The 12,026-nt window shown below is 37.1% G+C and overlaps 1 protein-coding gene across 3 annotated transcripts in view; it reads left to right on the top strand.

The window, feature by feature from the left end:
• The window catches only part of tbc1d22a (TBC1 domain family, member 22a), a 157,261-nt gene that overhangs the window by 43,340 nt on the left and 101,895 nt on the right, over positions 1-12,026 (top strand). The window contains exons 7-9 of one of the 3 annotated variants that reach the window (XM_079868897.1): positions 922-984; positions 1,274-1,339; positions 7,877-7,991. In XM_079868897.1, coding sequence (XP_079725023.1) covers positions 922-984; positions 1,274-1,339; positions 7,877-7,991 — 244 coding nt within the window. The remainder of the gene's footprint in view (positions 1-921; positions 985-1,273; positions 1,340-7,876; positions 7,992-12,026) is intronic. The other 2 variants (XM_079868899.1, XM_079868898.1) reach the window with 2 other exon arrangements.

Genomic DNA, 12,026 nt, shown 5'->3' with positions numbered 1-12,026 from the left:
AAAAATATTGAATTTGTGGATATTTTACATAAATAAAATGGAACATAAAGATTGGTTGTATATTAAGATATTATTGTGGCATTAGTACAATAATAAATGCTAACAACAATAATGCAAAAAAAAAAGTATCTCATATTTTAAATGCATCATTTTAGTATTTGTACTGCCTTTAATTTATGCAGATTTAAAAGAAAAATCCAGACTTATGCCCTCATTCATATGACTTGACTTGACTTAATGAGAATTACCATTGAGTAGAATTGGGTTGCAAAGTGCTTAATTATCATGAAAATATCATGCAAAAAAAAAACCATCTAATGCAACCATCATAATGTTTAGGGATGCACCGATATGAAAATTTTGGCCGATAATCGATATTTCTTTATATTTGAAAGCCGATGACCGATATTTTGGCCGATAAAGCTAAATCTAAACAATTTCAAGAGGCTGATTACAAAAACAAAAGTCTCACCATTAAAAGCCACGTCCCAAGCACACAATTATAATGTTCTCATTATATAATTTTATGTAGCCTAGTTGACAGATTTTGCGCTGCGCATGTTGCACTTTACTGTATTTTCCATTTTATGAAGTGATTCCAATCATATTTCAGCAAATTCAAAACCATCATGGCGAACAGTGCGCATCTGAAGAGTCTCAGCTGAAGGAAATAATCCATTATTGATCGGCTTTAATATATCGGCCAAATTTTCTTATCAGGCCGATAACGATAACAGTAAAATGAACAAATATCGGCCGATACCGATATGGTGGCCGATATATCGTGCATCCCTAATAATGATCATACTTGTGTATTTGTGTGTTTATCATCTCTCAGTTCCATAACTCTCTATGTTCTTGACATCAACATTTTGTATATATATATATATGTGTATGTGTGTGTGTTTTCTGAACCATCAGATTCACATAGATATTCCCCGAATGAGTCCGGAAAGTTTAGTTCTACAGCCCAAGGTGACCGAGGTAAGAGGACTGATGGTCACGCCACATGCTTCTGTCCACCCAAAAGCACGTCACTCAATCATCATCCATCTGTCTGTCTGTCAAACTGTCTGTCTGGTCTCGATCTCAAATTTTTTGGGGTTGGAAATCTTGCGTTAAGGTGCACAGGAAGTAGAATGCAGAATTCAGTGAGTTTCTTCTCAGGTGCAGCCTCAAACGGGCAGACCCCGTTTCTCTTCGAGCTTTCTCGCTGCCGTTCTGTCCTAACCTGCTTGTGCTCCTCTTTTTTTTTTGTGTCTCTTCCCTGCAGATTCACATTGACATACCGAGAACTAATCCTCTTATACCTCTCTTTCAACAAGCTTCTGTGCAAGAGGTGAGAAGTTTGCACCACCCATTTTACTCAGCTTGACTCGTTCATCCTCACAAACTCACACCCAGACACAAAGAGCATCTTAAAGAAACTATCCACCTTGAGAATTCTGGCATCCTTATCTCATTACAAACCATATGAGTTTATTTCTTCCATGAAACACAAGAGGAGAAATCTGAAGACTGTGTAGATTTAGAATGATTGGGAAATAAAGCTTTCAGGTTGCATGTTGGCTTTGAAATGCTCTGTATTTGTGTCACATGATAGCATGCGAGAAAAGGTCTTGTAATGATGCATGCACTAACACATTTCTATTAGCGAACACACTTTCTTAAAGGGATAGTTCGGCCAAAAATGATATTTAACCCATGATTTACTCACCCTCAAGCCGTTCGAGATGCATATGTCAATCTTTTTTCAGACGAACACATTTTCAGTTATTTTAGAAAATGTCTTAGATCTTTCAGTGGTTATAATGTGAAGCTATGGGGTCCACCTCCTTCAAGTCCCAAAATGATGCATCCTTCACAAAAGTAATCCATCCGGCTCCAGGGGGATAAACGAAGGCCTTCTGAGGGTAATCCGTGCAGTTTTGTCATAAAAATATACATATTTAAAACTTTATAAATAAAAATATCTTGCTTCCGGCAGCGGTCGACGCGCGTTCACAGCAGATGGATGCCGGCGTATGACGTAGGACGTAGCGTTTGATTTTAGCTGTACTGACGTTCTACGTCGTGACGCTTCCTACACTACGTCCTACGTCATACACCGGCATCCATCTCCCGTGAACGCGCGTCGACCGCTGCCGGAAGCAAGATATTTTCATTTATAAAGTTTTAAATATGTATATTTTTACGACAAAACCGCACGGATTACCCTCAGAAGGCCTTTGTTTATCCCCCTGGAGCCGGCTGGATTACTTTTGTGAAGGATGCATGCACATTTTGGGACTTGAAGGAGGTGGACCCCGTAGCTTCACATTATAACCACTGAAAGATCTAAGACATTTTCTAAAATAACTGAAAATGTGTTCGTCTGAAAAATGATTGACATATGCATCTCGAACGGCTTGAGGGTGAGTAAATCATGGGTTAAATATCATTTTTGGCCGAACTATCCCTTTAATGCCCTCAAACACACTGCTATCCCCAAATGTACTGTGCAGTCAAAATGGACAGCATGTTCTGTTCCAAACCCTGAGCTGCTTTGCTTTAACTGAGAAGAACCTTTACATTTACAGATGCAGATGTACAGATTTAGTTTTATCTAAACCAGGTATGGGCAACTCTGCTCAGAGTTTTGCTCCAACCCTCATTAAACACACCTGAACCAGCTAGTCAAGCTCTTCAGGATTACTAGAAAGCTACAGGCACGTGAGTTTTATCAGGGTTTGAGCTAAACTATGCAGGACAGGCGCCCTACCGGTCCGAAGTTGCCCATCCATGATCTTACAATAGAGGAAGAAAGCAATTCGTCAAAGAGCCAACAATATTCGTAATATGAAATGTCACATTTGTTTGACAACTAGATTAGGATTCAAGCTAGATACGAATCTGAACCTGATCATTTTGTCAGATTTTGAATATACAAAATGTTTTAAATCTCACCCAGGGTTATTATCGTTAAAGCTATTAAAAACATTTATGTTAATTGAAATAAAGCTGAAAGTATAAAATATAAATATGGTGGTATAAATAGATGGACATTTTTTGCCTTGGCAATAATCTTAAAGTTGAAGCCGTATCTGGGTGTAAATAAAAACTAAAACTGAAATGAAAAAATATTGGGGAAAAAAAGCACATAATTAAATTACTAAAAAATATACTCAAATTAACAGAATAATTAAAATTTACAAATAAAAGCTAATTCAGAATAGTTTTAACTTTAATGGGTAACACTTTACAATAAGGTCTAATTTGTTAACATTTGTTAACAGTGAACAACATACTTGGACAACATTTATTAATATTTGTTAATGTTAGTTAATATAAATACAGTTGTTCATGTTAGTTAACTGCATTAACTAATGTTAACAAATACAACTTTTGATTTTAATAATGTATTAGCAAATTTTGAAGTTAATATTAACTAATATTAATAAATGCTGTAGAAGTATTGTTCACTAACTTTGTTAACTAAAGTTGTTATCTAATGTTAACTAATGAAACCTTGTAAAGGGTTTCCACTATAATGAAACTAAAATAAAAACTAAAATAACAAAATATATATACATGTATTCAAATATAATGCATAATACACATGATTAATTTGAATGCACATACATTTGACTTTTTTTGCCCTAAAGTTTATCTAATTTATTTGCCTAATTTTTAATCTTCATTTTAGCACACGTCAAATCAGACATGTGAATTATTCTTCAAATATATTAAAAGATCAAGAAAACACTAATCCGAATGCAAAGTAATGAACAGACTCCATATGAGGAAATGTCATGAACTTGTAATTTCAATGAAAAACTTAGATAAAAAATTATCCATGAATTTATATGGAAACGAGCTTTCCATCTTTACTCTTCTCATGTTACGTTTCATTCGGAGGTTGACTACTTTTGACTGACAACATTCCAGCTACCGTACACAACCTTTCTTTTTTAGTAAACTTTGTGTAGACAAACAATGTAGTCAATGCTCAAGTTCATGTGTAGAGCCCCTGGTGATACTTAGAGCACAGTTTTGTGTTGTGTCGAGCCTTCTTAGTGTTTTAAAAATAGCGATGTTGATGCTATCATAGAAGTGCCCCATGCACTCCTATTCAAAAGGCATTTTGACCTAAAATGAAATCTTAAAAGTGGCGTTTCTGTTTAATTATGCTTTTACACGAAAGTTTGACTCGGGTAGATTAACAAAAAGCGATTTTGGCGAGAGTTACCCATTAACTACCCCCAACACGGCCTTTCAATTTCATATTCAATTTAGTGTGATGGGCTCTCAAGACATGAATTTCTATCGCAAACACAGGTCTGTCGATGCATCGTGGCCCTGAGCAAGAATCCTTCTCCATTTCCCACTGCTGCCTTTTAAAATATAATTTCGCATTTAAAAGGAGAATCAAAAACAAGCAGTGTTTAGAGTATGGCGATCTTCACTGTGGATGTCTCCTAACCAAATAAATGGATAATATTTTCGCTTCGGGTGCTTCAGTGCACTCCAGCTCGCCCATTGATTTCTGCTGCCCGATTAAGTGTCTAATTTCCACTATGTAATGGGCTTCTGTAGGAGATCTTGCCATGACTACCTCGAGGAGAAGAGACTGGGTGGGAAGGTTCGAGAGAGAAAAGAGGCAGGAGATGTCAGCTATGTGGAGAAACTCACATTATCAGTCTAAAGTCTTTGATAAATGGAGCTTTGATCATAGAAAAGAACGCAGATGAGAAAGCCGCACCATTTGATCGACACAATCGGGAAAAAATGAACGCGAGCTGCCGTGTACACATTTATTGTTTAGGGCTCAACGTGAGAGATGAGTTTATTTGGGGATGACAGATACATTACGTCCTGAAAGGAGCGCGGGAGATGTCAGTTGCATGCGTCAAAGAGAAGAGAAAGAGAAAGTCTTCCATTTTCCCTCTTGATTTAAGTCAAACTTCTTGCTTCTTTCCATTGTGCTGTCAGCAAGGTGAGAGGAAAACACACAAACAACTGTCACCATCACTTTGAATTAAGGTATTGCCTTCAAAGAAAGGAACACAAAAAGTCCCACAAAAAGTTCTTTTTTTTTTTTTTTTTTTTTTTACTGTCAAAAAGATCAACTTAAAAACAATATCTGGAGTTAAAGAGCTGAAGTTACTCAAAACTCAGACAAGGCTACATAAATGTATTTAAAGAATGAACACGGTTTTACCAAGTAGGAATTGCTCCTGAATCGCATTTTTTACTCAAATTACTGAGAAAAGTAAAAAATAACTATTTATTTTTCATGATAAAAATAAAACATTAAACTGAAACTGTTGACGATACAATGCACAGACAATACAAAATAACGCTGACAGACAAACATTGCATAATGTTTTTTGAAGAAAAATCTAAGAAAAAGTTATGTGCTAGTGTGTGTAAGTTATGAATGCACTCTTTCCTTAAAACACTAAAACACAAACTCATGTACAGTGAATATTGTATGACAGTGGTGCACATTATTATGTTGATTTTTTGGAGCTCAGGTTTCACAACAGCAAGGACAATTTTCACATGTTTTTAATAAATATTGAACATTTTTGTGACACTTAAGGGTTAATGTACAGTTGTGGTCAGAATTAATGACACCCCTGGTAAATATGATCAAAAATGGCTGTAAAAAATAAATCTGCATTGTTTATCCTTTTGATCTTTCATTCAAAAATTTTGCAAAAATCTAACCTTTCATTGAAGTAAAATAATTGAAAGTGGGGGTACAATCACATTATGAAATAAATGTTTTTTCTCCAAAACACGTTGGCCACAATTATTGGCACCCCTAGAGTGGCCAAAGACTCTTCAAGGATCACAGATGGAGAATTAGTTGAGTCTTGGTGTCAGAAGCCTACCAAAAATAAAAAAATAAATCCCCCCCCCAAAAAAAAAAAAAAAAAATTCAAACAACCCCTACATCCCATGTTGTTTGAGAGGGTTTCAAGAATAATCCTCCGCGCTCATCCATTAACAAACTCCAGCAAATTCAGTTGTCAGACACGACTGGAGCTTCAAACGGCACAGGGTTCTGTGGTCAGATGAGACTAAAAAAAGAGCTTTTTGGCCTCAAACACGCAAGATGGGTTTGGTGCACACAAGGATAAAAAGTACCCCATGTGTACAATTTAATATACCGTTGGATCTTTAATGTTGTGGGCATATTTTTCTGCTGGAGGTCCTGGACATCTTGTTCAGATACATGGCATTGTGGATTCTATCAAATATAAAAATTCTTCTGCTAGAAATCTTATAATGGGCCGTGGTTGGATCTTCCATCAGGACAACGATCCAAAACAAATGTGTTACGGAGCACAAAATGAAGCTTGTGCCATGACCGTCCCAGTTCCCTGACCTGATGAGTGGGCTGAACTGAAGAGAAGCACCAACAACATGGATCTGGGAATCTGAAGGATCTGTGGAGATTCTGTATGAAGGAATGGTCTCTGATCTCTTGTCAGGTGTTCTCCAAAATCATCAGGCATTATAGGAGAAGACTCAGAGCTGATATCTTGGCAAAAGGAGGTTAGATCAAAAGAAAACAATGCAGATTTATTTTTTATAGCCATCATATATACCAGGGATGCCATTAATTCTGACAACAACTGTACATCCACTGTTTGTTATCGCAAAAATAAACCCAGAGAGGGTGATCAGTTATATTGCGTTAACCAGCTGGAAATGCATTATCCCACTTATTACACTGCTACTTGCAACATAAGTAAATAATTAGCCACAAAATATTGAAATATTTTATTAGCTCATTAAAAACAAGGCTTTCACTAACAAAAACAGTTCCTAGCAAGCAGCTTTGATCCTAGATCATGTCCAAACAACACAAACATTTCAGGGATAATGTACAGTCAAAGCAGTTGTTACACAGCTTTTCACCAAATAAATAATGAGGGGGACGTGAAATATTGATTTGAAAAGTTTTCTTACCCGTTTATGATCTTATAATCCATTAGAGTGTACAAAACAATTGTTCTATACCAACAAGACAAACACTTCAACGATATTATTGTATACCTACTATTAAAGGGTTAGTTCACCCAAAAATGAAAATTCTACCATAATTTACTCACCCACAAGCCATACTTAGGTGTATATGACTTTATTCTTTCAACCAAACACAATCGGAGTTATAGTAAAATATATCCTGGCTCTTCCGAGCTTTATAATGGAAGTAAAAGCTCCAAAAAAGTGCTTCCATCCATCAATCCAGGGGGTTAATAAAGAGAGAGAGCATCTGCGGTGTGATACGAGATACATGAAACAAGCACCGGCCTCACAAAACCCATTGCCATTCGCAACAAACTTTGCTCGCTTCCATCATTTCACTTTCACATTAAGATGCCCTTTCCAGTGTCGCAACTCTGGTATCATCTAGAATTTCGAGTTTCCCCGTTTGCAAATACAGCTATAAGGAAATTATAAATGCCTTATTCTTGTTTCCTCTTAAAAAAACAGAATTAGCATATCATTTGCATCAAAACTGAAGTATACTTTAGGCTAAAGTCTATCCCTAGGCCTCATATAAAGAGAGGGCGCCATCTAATAATAAATATGCACACAGCTAATTGTAATTTCTCACCTTGCTGTCTACGCCATTGAATGTTGTGATGTTAATGATTAAAAAGCTCAGAAGGCTTAATTGATTTTCTTAATTGATTGCTAGCTGGGGGTGGCTGATCCCACTGTGTCTCTAATTAAAACCGTTTGAGTGACCTTGTACGTTCAGATTCTGCTACTAACAGTTTTCATGTTGTATTGTATGATTCAATCTAATTGCTACTTGCATATAAATGTTGAGCATATATCCTGATACCTTCTGTTTTGCAACTTTTTTTTCTAGATCTTTGAGCGAATTCTGTTCATCTGGGCGATACGACATCCAGCAAGTGGTTATGTTCAGGGCATCAATGACCTTGTCACACCCTTCTTTGTGGTTTATGTTTTCGAGTATATTGGTAAGTCAGTAACTCTTTTTCAATATGATATATGCATATGAAGTCTCATAATTATGTATAAGGCTCTTGCAGACTCCTAAAACAGCACAGCTGTGTAAACTCACAAGTTCTTCTGTTCTTCGCTTTTGGTGTTTCGCCAGCGTTGGTGTTATACCAACTGAGTTATGCCCAGTGGCATGAATTTTAATGTCATTTCTCGATCATATTTTTCAATATTTGTCATAACCTGACCGTTTAAGCTTTTCCAAGGATCTTGAGTTTGTCAGATTTAATCTTTGTGGTTGTTCCCAATGTCTTTCTATTTCTTGACCTTTACACCTTTGAGCGTATGATTTCTAGTAGACTAAACGGGCTGTCCAGACTAATGATTGTGAAGGGCCCAGAGGGACCCTTCCAATGGACTTATGGGACAGTAACATCCTGAACCATGCAATGAGCAAGGCTCGGCTCAATTGATGCACTCAACGGATGGAGGATAAGGGGCTTTTCCCCAGGCTCTGCTGTTGTTGGCATCTATGAGGATAAATTTTTCCTGGGTCATTTGAACTTGTCTGATCTTCGGGGAATCAAATCCCCCAAGTTCCGTCCAATTCGTTCTTCAGGCCAAAAACATACTCTACACAAGTACACAAATGCTTTGCATTTGCTGAAAGAGAAAGGTTACACCGCATCACTGCTCATTTGCACACATTTCTGCTCAACTTTGTTGCCAACAGTCGCAGCTGCCCATGTCGCAGCAAATCACTGACTTCCTTGAAAACGAATGACTTCTGGTCGCTTTGTCACAGCAAATCACTGTCAGTGTGAACGCCCCTTCATGAATTGCGTTCTGATGTTTTTATTAATGCAGTTATTTGTGTGATATGAAGGTTTAGAATTAAAGGGTTGGTTCAAAAAAACAGTCATCATAAACACAACATCGCATCATTTCAAAATCATAAGACTGTCATTCTTCGTTCTTTATTTTTTAATAAAACCTGAGATATTTGAAAGTCCATGCAACCAAAGTGAGCACGCATTAAAAGTCAAAAAAGACATTGTAAAAGTAATCCATTTGAATAGAACGATTTAATCCAAGTCCTCTGAAGAGACACAATTGCTTTATGATTAGTCAAGCATGCGTATTTGAGCTTCCGTTGAACATATTTGATGTGCTCTATATATGTGTGTTGATCAATGTTTATATGTGAATAAAAGCCTAAATTAAATCTGTTGTTGATCATATAAAGCGATCGTGTCTCTTCACAAGACTTGGATTCATATGGAATACTTTGACAATGTCTTAATGAACTTTTTTTTTAGACTTTCAGTGGAGGGACAGAAATCCCTCAGGTTTCCATTTAAAACATCTTAATTTTTGTTTTGAAGAAAAACGTCTAATGGGTTTGGAGCATCACAAGTTTGTTTTGGGCCTAGGCCTTGAATGGTGCACAACATCTTGTCGTCAGAAGTCCCGCAGCGATGTTGCTTGGTTTTAATGCACCATTTGTTATTTCCTTATTGGTTTTCTTTCTCCCAGCAGAGTTTCTGCTGTTCACGTGGTAAAATGAGATTCTTAATTGCTCTTTCTCTGAAAGGCATACTTTATTTGTTTTGTATGCCTCTGTGTTTGTATACTTGTCAGAAGACAACGACAATGCCTGAAGAAGGCCCTTGTTCTCCCAGGATAAAGATGTTTGGGACAACTCTCTCTCTTCACTGTGTGTGGAGGAAAGTTTGCAGGAAAATGTACCTGGACCAAATTTCTCAGCAATTTATTTCCCTCAACTCCACCCGGCGCAATAAGGCATGGTGCCATGTGTGACAGATACTCATTCAAAGTGTGCTATGTGGGCCAAGTGCTGACTGTTGAGGGCAAGCAGTAGCAAAACATCACGGCTTCACTCTGATGAGACACCCATATCCATCAATGTATGTGTAACGGCCCACACCAAGGAATCCTTACTTGTCTACAGTGTTTAGGAAGCTACTTTAAATTGTGATTAGCTTGGGTATATACAGTTTTAAAGTAGCTTAACTTCATTCAGTCTCAGGATGAACTACGGATGAGTAGAAAAATTTAAATTTTGCCATCATTTATTCACTCTCATGTGAGTAATGAGAGTCCACACCTTTGACGTTCATTCTACTGTGAAACACAAGGAGACATTTTGAATGTTTGAGTCCAATGCAGTTACAATGAACCGGGACTGAAGCTTTCAAGGTTCAGAAAATCATAAAAATGGTCCATAACTTGTGGACTACATTCCATGTCTTCTGAGTCATACAATAGCTATGTGAGAAACAGACCAGAATTAAATTGGTTATCCACTAAGAAGCTTGACATCGCCCTAGCTCTTCTTGGCAAGTGTTTTGGCAGCATTTTTTTTTTTTTTCAGTTGAGAGGCTTTGCTTGTTATGATACGGAATATCCGCTAAAGTGTTACTAGTATCTCATTTCACACATATTTTGTTTCTGTGTTGATTCTATATTAAAATGTCGATACAATGTAACGTATTTTCTCTGGCTCTTGTTTTAAATTATTTTGTTCCGTTATTATGCTTGTTGTTGTCATCTGTTGACGTTGTACATGCAGAATGTGGCGGTTGGTCGGTGTGTGGTATTAGTCCCACCTCTCCTCCACTGTGATTGGACGGTTGGGTAAAAAGTGACAGTGATGAGTGCTGCGTTTTACACAAAGTTGAACATTCTTCAGCTCTCGGCGACCTGTATAAAACGCAGAGCGCTCATTGCTTCAGCGTGAAAAAAAACGCTCAACGTCTCGTTACGCTTATGGCATTTTACAAACGCGGCACTCCCATTGAAAACAATTGAAAAAATACACCATCCGCTTGAAAAAACACATATGTTTTTGGTGGACACACGGCCTAAATGGTACTGTTGTGTATATGAATCTTGTAAGTTATTGCATGGGAAAGAATAACCACCTTCAAAATTTGTTTTCTAAAGTAGAACAAGTCTTACAGATTTGAAATGACATAATGGTGAGGTTAAGAATTTTCATTTTTCAATGAACTATAAAGTTTACAGCTACTTTTAATTAGTTGCTCCCCAACGCCGCTCGTCTGAAATACTCTGGATCAGAGCATAAGCCCCTATTTAGTCAGTGCAGAATGAAATACGCCCACAAATTCCTTTTAGCAGAATTGTGTTATTTACTTTAAGCCACAGATCGTTCTTGATTCCTGCTTTAAAAAATGTATGATGACAGGGCTAAATTAGGGGCCAGTTAGTGCTTTGGCTGTGTGTACCTTGCTGTTAGGGCATTTCATTATTAAACAATCATTTTCATTACGCCTGTAAATAAAGGCTAGAGGAGACAGGGAAAATCTTCATTGGGGATTTTCTGTCCTTGTTCCAAGAGCCTTCAAAATACATTTGAATACAATTTGCCTACAACAAATGAAATTTCTAATCTGCTCTGTGAGTTTTTGGACTGAGAAGGTCAAGGTCTAATGGAAGAAAAAACAAACTGAAGTTAAATTCAATCCTATTGATTTGTTCTAGTAGCAAGGCTGCAGGGAACCCTTCTTGTGGTAGTCAAACTATTGCACAGGAAAGAGGGCACCTGAACATTTTTGCAGTTTTTGATTGCTTGAGTAGTTTTACAGAGCAATCGGCAGCAAGACTGGCCCACATTCATGATTCTTCTGGCTAAAAAATGGCAGCTTGGACAGGAAAAGCCCGACTGGCTGACAGGGAACCGTTTTGTTTTAATATGGTGTTTAGTGGTGGTTGTATCTTTAAGAATTGTCAAAATTGTATAATAATAAAAAAAAAAAAATTCATTGAAATAAATATTTTTTGAATTCTCGGATGGGTGAATTCAGTGCAATGGTACCTAAAAGTATCAGCAAAATAAGTGCATGTAGTTTGATGATCATTTTCGGTTGTGTTCCAATCACTTTTGTTGAAGAAAAACCTGATAAACAAGGCTTTTTTTGAAACAGTACAATTGGGTCAGACATAATTACTCTCCTGTGCGTAACAAGCACTTAATACACTTAATACCCAGTAGGTGGTAGAGAGGATTT

This window comes from Squalius cephalus (assembly GCF_949319135.1).
Source record: "Squalius cephalus genome assembly, chromosome: 4".
Classification (NCBI taxonomy): Eukaryota; Metazoa; Chordata; class Actinopteri; order Cypriniformes; family Leuciscidae; genus Squalius; species Squalius cephalus.
Note: the sequence above shows the minus strand (reverse complement) of the source record. Positions and strands in the feature narration are given on the sequence as shown.